Source organism: Seriola aureovittata, chromosome 8, assembly GCF_021018895.1.
Source record: "Seriola aureovittata isolate HTS-2021-v1 ecotype China chromosome 8, ASM2101889v1, whole genome shotgun sequence".
Lineage (NCBI taxonomy): Eukaryota > Metazoa > Chordata > Actinopteri > Carangiformes > Carangidae > Seriola > Seriola aureovittata.
In genome coordinates this window covers 1,060,341-1,071,947 of record NC_079371.1, presented here as the reverse complement: position 1 = coordinate 1,071,947, position 11,607 = coordinate 1,060,341, and the positions used below count along the sequence as shown (strand labels likewise).

Below are 11,607 nucleotides of genomic sequence, written 5' to 3'. Positions count from 1 at the left end.
GGAGAGTGCCCGCCCCCTGGAGCTGAACCTCGTGGACAGCGATGATTGGTCGAGGTGTCAGGAGGTACTGTACGCTGATTGGCTGTAGTAAGGCTGGTGAAAACGGATTGTAACTGATTTTATTTTAATAACAGCAGGTGAAATGAAACGTGTTGTCATAATGTGCTGTTTATATGAAGAATTATAAAGAAGAAAATAATTGGAACATATATTATTTTATATATTTGTTTTGTGAATTTCACATGAGGAAACCTTTATTTGTTTATTCAAATTAACTGTTTATTCAACTAGTGTAATTAACTAGAGCTTTAATTAATGTATTTTCATTTTGTTCACCTGATAGCTACTTTTACTTGTTACTGGTGAGTCAGTTTAATACAGTTTAGTGTTTTGCTCCATTTATATGATGGATTTATGTAAATATAAAAATTGTTCACATAATTTAATTTAAAACATAAACATATGGATCCTGAATGACCATCTACACATACACTGCCATGCTGCCCTCCCTCTAAAGCACCAAATGTGAATTAATCCACCGCTGAAAATAGTCCCTGACGAATGTAAAAACTGTTAACTCTGTGATCGAGGATCATGTGATCTTCATCCACGTGAGCGTCACCTCAACAAGCTGCTGTTATTCCATGATTCACTGTGATGAACCTGAACGCTGCTTTTAACCTCGTCAACACTAAATTCACTCCTGAACATTTCAATTAAGTCACTTTAAACTTACTATTCAGACACAGTCACAGACATTTACCTGCTGTAACATGCTGTGACATGCTAATTGTTACAGTAATTTACTGTATATGTACTTGTAGTTTTTTGGTTTTACTTGCAGGACCGTAACAAAGTACTCAAGTAATATTATCAAATATTTCTTCTTCTACTTCTTGAGTATTTCCAGTTACTTTATATGTCTCCTTCACTACATCTCTGAGATCTCATTTTTTTTAAGTGCTGTAGTTACTAATTATTCTTTAGATAAGATTTTACACATAAAACAAACATGAATAAAAGTCATTGTTCTAACATTAAAGCAGTGGTTTAATGTGAACGACTCAGAGCTTCTTTTCACATTTCAGATGTCTATGGGTTAATCTTTATTTGAGATCAAAACTCTCAGACACACAGGACTGATGTCTTCAACATTAAATGGAAACCTGCATTGGACAGTTGCGTGTCGGATGAATTGAGGTTATTTCAGTGCCTAAGTCTGAAATATACTAATAATACTAAACCAATAGATTTCAAATAGGATGGATTGATGTGATGCTTAATTATGCTGTGATTCTGGGTACATGTACGTGTTAATGTTTTATGTTTGTAAAACATGAACATGATATATATTCATATATCTTAGATATATTCACAAAAAAATCAAAGATCAGAGAAAAGTCAGAAAACAGATCAGTGACTCACAACTTAGTTTTTTCTTCTTTCCTCTCCCATGAATCCTGATGACCCCTCAGATTTACCTGGTGACCCTTTGGAGGAACCCGACCCCTATGTTGGGAACCAGTGAACCAGCCAACTGTATATAACATAGTTAAAACCAACAGCTACAACATTAACACACTGCTGAAGCATCAACACATCAGTTCATGTCATAATATCATGTACTGTATAATAATCTCATTTTACATTATTTTGCTTATGTACTTTTACTTAAGTAGGATTTTTCATGCAGTACTTTTACCTGTAATGGAGTATTTTTTACTGTATTGGTGGATCTAAATACTCCAGAAGTGTGTACTTGTAATTGTTGTGTTGGTTGAAGTTGGAGACTTTTATTGTGAAGCTGAAGATCAGAGTAAAATGTCACTTTTTTGGGGGGGGTCACTTGCACTTCCTGTCACCTCACCTATTTCCAGGTGTAAGTGGAAATGAACTCACCTTCAACTTTCAGCCTGGAATGAAAAACTTCCGACTTCACAGTCCTGTTCTTCATCAGTGTCTCACCACAGACCAGAGAGTGATGTCGGGGTGTCGTCACCTTCTTTGATGAAACCTGATGACATTTCCAGAAATCTGCCCTCACCCCCCCCCCCCCCCCCCCCCCCCCCGTCGAGATCTTCAGAGTCAACAGTGTGAAATCCACCAGCTCACCACAGACTCAAAACAACGTCACAGCGAAGCTTCATTTAAATTTCTGTCTTTATTACAATTCACAGATTGGATAGAAGTTTGAGATCTTTTAAATAGAGTTTATCTAAAGGATACAAAAGACAAACACAAGATTATAGTAATGCATTCCAGTGCATCTTACAAAGAAAAATAACAAACAAACCTCGGGATGTTTCCTGAAGCTCGAAGACACTCAGTTCACTTCAAATCTGAAAAACTGAAGTTCTGCTCGGTCTGGTTTCCATTTCTATCCCCATGTGAATGAATGAAGACCAGTTTGGATGGGGTGGGGGGGGGGGTGGGGGGTGGGGCTGCATCTTAATGACTCTGAAGAATAAGTCGTTGTTGTTGTTGGAGGAAAAACTTTGATAAATTTCTCCCTCAGATTTATTTTGTTCCTACAAATGACTTCGTATTTGCCCTGAGGCGTCACAACAGGTTGATCTCACCCTGGTTGAAACCACTGAAGCTCAGAGCAAAGCCAACTGTTAAACCAGCTTCTGCATCTTGACCCCCTGCTGATTACTGCCCCAGGGGCAACAGCCACAACCCGATTTATACCCCTGTCTCTGAGTCCAAGGTCTGAATCAAAGAATTAAATCCAGTCAGTGAAACATCGAGGAGTGTTTAAAGGACAAACTTCAGTCATTTAATCTGAGGGAGAAGCTGCTTTACAGAGACATTCAACTGGTGGAAGAACTTATAATTTCTTACCATTAATTACCTGTTATTAATGAGAGAAAGAAAACATGGATCAGTGTTTTCAATGGAAAACTACAGCACGATAAAGTACAACAGAGGAAATTACAGTACTGTAGAATATACCAGGGTGCTGTACATCAGAGTACAGAGGAGTACTGTACAGTAGAGTACAGTAAAATAGAGTAGAGTGAATTCAAACACAGAACAAGGCCTCAGTTAAATAAAACAACTTGAAAAAAGTAAAACACCAGCTGTCGTCATCAGGAGTTTGAAGCCACATGGATGTGGGTCTGAGGATCTGAGGGTCTGAGGGTCTGAGGGTCTGAGGGTCTGAGGGTCTGAGGGTCTGAGGATCCGGATCTTGGGTGTTGCTACATCTTCAGTCCGGGTTCAGTTTGAAGACCTGCTCTTCGTCTTTAAGGCAAATCGCTGACCGCCGGAGGGAAACGTGAGACTGAGCCCCGAGCAGCAACTACAGACACATCGACACACTGAGGCATTCATATGAGAGTGTGTACATCTCTATGCATATATGCACATACATGGTTACTGTGGGGTATACTGGGGGGTGGGGTGGGGTGGGTGGGGGGGTGGTGTTGGTAGAAAGGTCCGGACAGACCGTCAGATAGAAAGAGGCCTTTGAGTTTCGAAGCAGCAGTTTGATCATCGTCAGTGTGTCGCTCCCGCCTCCACCTCGCTCGTTACCAGTGTTTCAACATTAATCTACTGTATGTACATTAAATACAGGTTCTTCAGGAGTAATTACAGCTTCATCAGGAGGCCTGTCATCATCATCATCATCATCATCATCATCAGCCGTCTGTCTGTCTGTGAGTGTGTTTCTGTGTTTCCAGTCTCTGGTCTGTTCAGCCTGCGGTGGTGAGGTCCGGCCACACGGCGGCGCTGTGGCACCATGGTGGGGATCTGGTGAGCAGGACTGGAGCAGGACGGCAGCTGACGAGCGTCGGGTCGGCTCGGCTGACCGCTCAGAGGTGCTGAGGTATCACTGGGGGGGGGGCGGAGCCTCACTCTGCTTTCTTTATGAAGATCTGAGACAGGAGAGAAACCAGAAGCCAGTATGAACCAAAACCCAGTTACAACCAGTATGAACCAAAACCCAGTATGAACCAAAACCCAGTAACAACTCGTATGAACCAAGACCCAGTAACAACCAGTATGAATTTGTTTCACCAGTGGTGGAAAGTACATTTACCTCATTGCTGTTCTTTTTGAGGTACTTATATTTGTCTGAGTATTTCCATTCAATGCCATTAAACAGACCAGGTCTTGGTTCATACTGGTTGTTACTGGGTCTTGGTTCATACTGGTTTTTATTGGTGATTTGACATGTATGGATTCCTGAAAATTGATCCAGATATTTCATGAATGTATAGAAATGTGTGTGTTCTGCTTTTCTCTGAGCTACATTTCGACCATCACATGACGCTGAAATCCTCCACGCAGCCCAGACTAATTCAGTTAGACAGAAACTTTCTCCACATCAAGCTTCAAAGAGGTCAGAGGTCAGAGGTCAGGAGTTCACATTCAAACATTCGTAGCCCACAGTCCAGCTGTGGTCTGAGGGAATGACATGAAACTAAGGTCCCCTGCTGGACTCAAACCAGGGATAGGGTGGTCAAAAGTGCTAAACCACCAAGGTCAACGAAAACCTCTCACTCCTCTTGTTGTGGTGAAGAGGCTCCTAAAAAACCTTGACTACAAAGAGCTGGTGTCAAACACTTGGTCCTCAGTAGATCGGGACCGGTTGAACTGACTGTACGCCCCGGGGACTCCTGATGGAGGTCTGGCTGCGTAAGAGAATCTACTGGGACCGAAAACCAAGAACCGTCTGAGAACATGAATGGGACATCGAACACCTTCAGTAGAGGTCTGTTCTCAGTGAGATGAGGAAACAGAACGTTGATATCCTGGGAGTACAACAAAAAGAACCTTTTCAGGGACCTTCAGAACCCAACCCAGGACCCAAGTAACAACTGTCAAGAACCAGCATCCTTCAGTGCTCAGAAATCATCAAGGCCCCGGGGAACTCCTGAAACTTCTGTAACAGCTTTATCCTTTTCCAAAGCTCCTGGAACCTCTTCAAAACACCCCTTGGGCTCTTTAAGACCTTGGGAAACCCCTCGAGGAAGCTCTTGTGTGAACTTTCCTGACACATAAAAACAGGAGCCGTGGTGGATCTGTCCGTGCGGTCTCACCTCGCTGAGGATCACCCAGACCGGAGAGTCCGTCAGCACTGAGAGACGCATGGCCTCCAGGGGCCCAAATGTGGGGTCCACCTCCCCCTCTGCGATCCCGTTCTGGAACGTTCCTGGAAGGAGAAAAGATCGATCAGATCAATAACCTGATGCTGTGTCATGAATCTGTAACATTCACAGTTTTTTGGAGGCGAAGAGCCGAAATTTATTGTTTTGGTGAAGAATAGATTTTTACGTTTTTTGTGAAAATAGATAAAAAAGGATCCAAAACAACAATCAGATTTAACTAGAACTATTTTAAAGACGAACTCGATGCAGGAGTAGACTCAAGATTCAGAGCTTTATTTCCACATGAAAACAAGTTGCACTGCACAATAAATATTAGTTTTAGTTTGGTCTCTGGTTGCTATTCATGAGTAAAGAAAAACTGAAACTGTAAAACAAAACAAATTGGAGCAGTACAACACAAAAGTAAAGAAGGAGTCATTTGACAAGTCTTAATGTTCGCATAAATGTGAAAACTACCTACCTTTATTTTATTAGTTTATTTCATTAATGTTTATCACTGTTTGATAAGAAAGTTATTCATTTAATTTGAATAAATTCAGCTTTATTATCAAGTAAAATCAACTTAAAGCTCCTCCAGTGTAAAGGTCTGTGTCCATGTGTAGTGTGATTATAGATCAGCTCTAGCTTCTATATTAATACTGTGAAAGTATCAAAGCCTCAGTCCACAGAGAAATGCACACAGCCTGTATTCAGAAACTGAGCCTTAAAACCAGCCGTCAGGACTTCTGGAACTTTGTGATGTCACAACAAAGCAGTCACCAAGCCCCGCCCACCTGGACCCACCATCCAAACCTTGCAGGATTTGGTTTCTCTGAGAGAGGAGATGTAAAACTACACTGGATGGTTTTTGTTTCTTAAAACCACAATAAATCTTCTTGTGGATCAACACTTCAAATAATAAAACACAGGAGAAGAAAATATGGAGCTTTAAGTTTTCAGGAAGATGAAAAATGACATTATTTGACTCATCACACTGTAATTTGTCCATTAAATCAAAACTTCATCTTAAAACATTAACCTTCAGTATCACAGGTTTTTAAGGGATTTACTCAAAGTTAATAATTTATTTTTTTCATCTGCAGATGGAGGCTCCAGTAATTAAGGGATTTAATGTTTTTTCTGCAGATTTACAGGGTTGTAAAAGGTTCCATTACATTCACCCAGAGTCCATTAACTGACCCCTGTGGTTCTGTGGTGGTTTTGTGTCTGTACCAGAGTCGACTGTCAGAAACAAATGTGGTGTTTTTTTGTGTTACTGTTGCATTTGGCTCCATCAGATGTGGTGCAGTGTCCCACCAGTGTTCGGCTGCAGCTCAACAGAGCAATAATCCCTGGGAGGATTTATTTAGTGGGATTATGGTGCTGGCTGTGATGCTTCCAGGTACGAGTGTGACCGTAATCCCAACAAAGAGCAGCGACTGGGGGGTGTGTGTGTTATTGTTTATCACAGGGTATTATCTGTTATTATTGTGGGTATTATGGCTCTCATTCAATATCCAGCCACATGTACTGCTGTTTGAGAGGCTTTCTGAGAAACAGATCACGCGGAGAGAAGCAAGAAAATAAAAAACCCAGAGGTTTAACAACAAAACCGAAACAGACAAATCAGACTCTGAGGTTCTGTCTGAGCAAACTGCAGCTATTTTTTTTATTTTATCTTTAGTGAACAGTTACAGGTTCAAAACAAGGCAGGCACCACCCTGACTAATATCTAAATGATTTCCTAATGAGGAGATAAAGGAGGCAACACACACAATACAAAATACAGAAAACGTGACCTTCCAAAATGATCTATGTGACTGTTCTCATTCACTGATCCACCAACTAGATGGTTTAAGTACTAGTTTACTAGAGAAGATCATCTTCATGGGTAAAAGCAACCAGCTTTTATCATCAGATGGCAGAATACTGGTCATGAGCAAACTGATTTCACAACTGAAGCACGATGAATGATTCTGTTAATGCAACTTAATACAGTCGCTTCCAGAAAGACGTTGGTTTTGAGTAAATATTGAAAAAGAGAACAGGGACTTAAAGAATGAGACATAAAAAGATGAGTTTTTAATATTTAACCAAACACGTTGTCTCTCAGCTTCACCAGCTTCATCTTTCTGCTCGCAGGACAAGGATCTGCCACTTTGGCCAGTATCCAAGCAAACCAGGCAACCAGGTTTCCTCTAAAATATCACAAAGAAAATAAAAAATGTGAAATTTATATATTTTCTATTTTTGGAGACCAACCAGCTCCTCTGAGGAATGCAAACATCTGATCCAAATTTAAAGGTAATCCATCTGATAGAAGCTGAGACGTGTTTCCATCCCATCCCAACCAACCAACCAACCAACCAACCAACCAACCAACCAACCAACCAACCAACCAACCAACCACCAATCAACCAACCAACTAACCACCAATCAACCAACCAACCAACTAACCACCAACAACCAACCAACCAACCAACCAACCAACCAACCAACCAACAACCAACCAACTACCAATCAACCAACCAACTAACCACCAATCAACCAACCAACCAACCAACCAACCAACCAACCAACCAACCAACCACCAATCAACCAACCAACCAACCACCAACCAACCAACAACCAACCAACCAACCAACCAACCAACCAACCAACCAACCAACCACCAATCAACCAACCAACTAACCACCAATCAACCAACCAACCAACCAACCAACCAACCAACCAACCAACCAACCAACCAACCAACCAACCAACTAACTAACTAACTAACCAACCAACCAACTAACCAATCATCTGTCTTACCAACCAACCAACCAACCAACTAACTAACCAACCAACTAAGCAATCATCTGTCCTACCAACCAACCAACTAACTAACCAACAAACTAACCAATCATCTGTCCTACCAACCAACCAACCAACTAACCAATCATCTGTCCTACCAACCAACCAACTAACCAACCAACTAACCAATCATCGGTCCTACCAACCAACCAACCAACCAACCAACCAACTAACAACCAACTAACCAATCATCTGTCCTACCAACCAACCAACCAACCAACCAACTAACTAACCAACCAACTAACCAATCATCTGTCCTACCAACCAACCAACCAACTAACCAATCATCTGTCCTACCAACCAACCAACCAACCAACCAACCAACCAACCAACCAACCAACCAACCAACTAACTAACAACCAAACAACCAACTAACCAATCATCTGTCCTACCAACCAACCAACTAACCAACCAACTAACCAATCATCTGTCCTACCAACCAACCAACCAACCAACTAACTAACAACCAACTAACCAATCATCTGTCCTACCAACCAACCAACTGTCCTACCATCATCATCACAATCACCATCATCACCATCATCATCATCATCCTCTCCGTTGTCCCCTCCCTCCCTCACAGGTAGTTCAGTCCCTCAGATTGTAGCTTAAGGTGCGTTTAGTTCTCGGACGCTGAGATGTCGGGCGTTCCTCTCTACACGTGAAGGCAGCACGCTGAGATGAAGTGAAGGAAAGGCGGCCGCATCGATCGGCCGACTCATCTGAAATATTAATGAGGGGAATAAAGAGCTGCTGGTAATTTATGATGTCAGGTCAGAGTCACACTCCTCCCTGCACAGCTGTCTGCCCTCCAGTTTCTCCAGGAAGATTCAGACACAGACGCACAATTATGTTTTTGTTTGTTTGTTTGTTTGTTTTTGTGGCGGACAGATGGAGATGAGAGTTCACAGAGAAAAGATGGAGGACAGGAGGTGAAGTGAACACAGGAAACCAGAGGCTTCGTGTTTTTATTCTGTTGTGTTCAACAAAAAAACCTGAACCAGGACCTCAGGCCTCGGTCCAGGATCCAGATTAAACCGGATTATTCCCAGTCAGTCCACACAGGTGAAGAGGTGAACATGGATGTGTGTTCGTGATATGTATGAAATTATATCACATCATATGTTGATGTATGGCAAAGAAAATTAGATTTAATTTAGAGAAATGAAAGACGATAAAGACGCGTCTGTATTAAAGGGAAATATGATTCAAATAAATATAAATCAGATGTAATAGAACAAAACAAGATGAAATTATGAAACCAAAACACACAGGTCAAAATTATGATATTCATATCTGGTCATTATTTAGATATTTAAACTCTTAAAGCAGAGCTGCATGAGAAATAAAGCAAACACTTAATGAAGGAGTGTTTTTGACACCTGAGGCTCAGACTCAGTATTTTCTGAGTGACTTCCTGTTGGTCGTATGTTGCTGTGTCTCTGGGACAGAGAGAGTCACCGGGTCAGGACGCCTCCATCCATCCACTGAAGGTTACAGTAAATCCTGCAGAAATAAATTCTCCTAATGAAAGAATAAATCCCACATTCTGCTGATGAGCAACTAAAGCCTGAAGCTGCACCAACGGATCAAATCAGCAACATGACATTCATTTATCACGTGTGTTTGTTTTTATGTATCTGATGGATTTGTTTCTCATTTGTTTCATTTCTGTTGTGACACTTTCCCTCCTTCATTTATTCATAAATCTGGAGGCTCTTCATCAGTCAGCTGTGATCAGTCTGTGTTCAGCTGCTGCTTGATTGTCTGTTTGTACCTTTGATCTGAGCTGCAGGTGATTCACTGTCAACAGGTGAGACAGGTCAAAAGCAGCTGTCACACTTCTACAACTCCACTGCTGTTGACCTGCTGCTGCTGCTGCTGCTGTTATTACTGCTTATGTAACTGTCATAAAATACTACGAGCTTTTTCCCAAACCTGTGAACTTTACGTCACCGGCCAAACTTGTAAGTGTCCCACAAATCCCTTCACACAGAGCTGCCCTCAGTGTGTGTGTGTGTGTGTGTGTGTGTGTGTGTGTGTGTGTGTGTGTGTGTGTGTGTGTGTGAAAGAGGATTTGTTCTGGTCCATGTCTCTTCAAAGTGTCTGAAGGTGAAAAGAATCAGGATTGGGTGTCGTTGGCGTGAAGAGCGGTGGACTGTGTCAAAAATGTACAAGTACAAACATGAGTGTGTGAGTCATTTCATACAAAAACATGTGCATTTGTGTGTGTTTGCACTTTTGGCGCGCGCACACACACACACACACACACACACACACACACACACACACACACACACACATTTGCCTGCATTTGTGTGAATTGACCCTAATTACCCCCCATACACCCATGATGCTGTGTGTGTGTGTGTGTGTGTGTGTGTGTGTGTGTGTGTGTGTGTGAGTGTGTGTGTGTGTGTGTGTGTGTGTGTGTGCCCTCGCTGCAGCAGGAGAACAAAAGCAGAGGAATGTTGTCCTGAATAACTTTCCTCTCTGTGAACACACAGCTCATTAAGCTCGTTATGACGCACACACCAGACTGTGTGAAGCTAATTCACCGTTATCAGCTGTTGTCTCTACCTGTGTACGTGTCATAATCATCATCACACCTGCAGCGTCTCACCTATTCTGATAAATCCGTCTTCTGTCCGGTGGTACTTTGGCGTTTTCTCCCTCCCCTCTGTCAAGGCCTCTTTCTCTGCCTGAATATTCTGGAAAACACACACACACACACACACACACACACACACACACACACACACACACACACAGTATGTTTTTATAGAAGCATATGTGGCAGAAAATGGTTGCAAGAAGGAAAACATTGGGTCCTTGATGAAAAATGTTTGTTAAAATCTTATTATCAGTTATTATTACGACAACAAACCGGCTTCAAATCTGATCAAGCTCCTCCAGTGTAAAGGTGTGTGTCCATGTGTAGTGTGATTATAGATTATAGATCAGCTCTAGCTTCTATATTAATACTGTGAAAGTATCAAAGCCTCAGTCCACAGAGAAATGCACACAGCCTGTATTCAGAAACTGAGCCTTAAAACCAGCCGTCAGGACTTCTGGAACTTTGTGATGTCACAACTAAGCAGTCACCAAGCCCCGCCTATGTATCTTAAATACAGTTGTTGATATAATAGTAATCTATATAGTAATATTTGTTGAAGTATACAAATGAAATTTCACCCCCAGTATCTCTGCAGATTCTGTACCTTATTTTATATCATCTCCAACACATTTTCATTGACTGTAATATCTCGTTAAGTTCCAGCACTCCCTCCATCTTTAACTGATAGAAGTTCTCCTTAAGTCTAGGTTCCACAATGGTTCTAGATCGTCACACAGTGAATACAGACTCTGATTTCTGAAATATTTTATTAACTTTATCTGTTACTATATTAATGTATAATGCTCTGTTTGAATGGGAGTTAAGATGTTTGTCCCCAGGCAGTTTAATACCCACTCAGGTGTTAACGACCCCACATGAGGTTAAATGTCTGGACCTGGACCTGGACCTGGACCTGGACCTGGACCCGGACCTGGACCTGGACCTGGAGCAGCTGCCTTTACAAAGCTCTTGGAAATACAATGAGCTGGATGACTGAAAATCTTCAGAGTTTCTCCTGTTTACTGTATCTTCCACATGCTC

General features: G+C 41.7%; 1 protein-coding gene across 2 annotated transcripts in view; it reads right to left on the bottom strand.

Annotated features, from left to right (window-relative positions):
• Positions 1–2,142: 2,142 nt before the first annotated feature.
• Positions 2,143–11,607, bottom strand: part of mgat4b (alpha-1,3-mannosyl-glycoprotein 4-beta-N-acetylglucosaminyltransferase B) — an 84,912-nt gene continuing 75,447 nt past the window's right edge. The window contains exons 13-15 of one of the 2 annotated variants that reach the window (XM_056383069.1): positions 10,573–10,660; positions 5,049–5,161; positions 2,143–3,881 (exon numbers count right to left, since the gene is read on the bottom strand). In XM_056383069.1, coding sequence (XP_056239044.1) covers positions 3,858–3,881; positions 5,049–5,161; positions 10,573–10,660 — 225 coding nt within the window. In that variant the 3' untranslated portion in view covers positions 2,143–3,857. Of the gene's footprint in view, positions 3,882–5,048; positions 5,162–8,429; positions 9,456–10,572; positions 10,661–11,607 lie in introns of those variants that run through there. The other variant, XM_056383070.1, reaches the window with a different exon arrangement.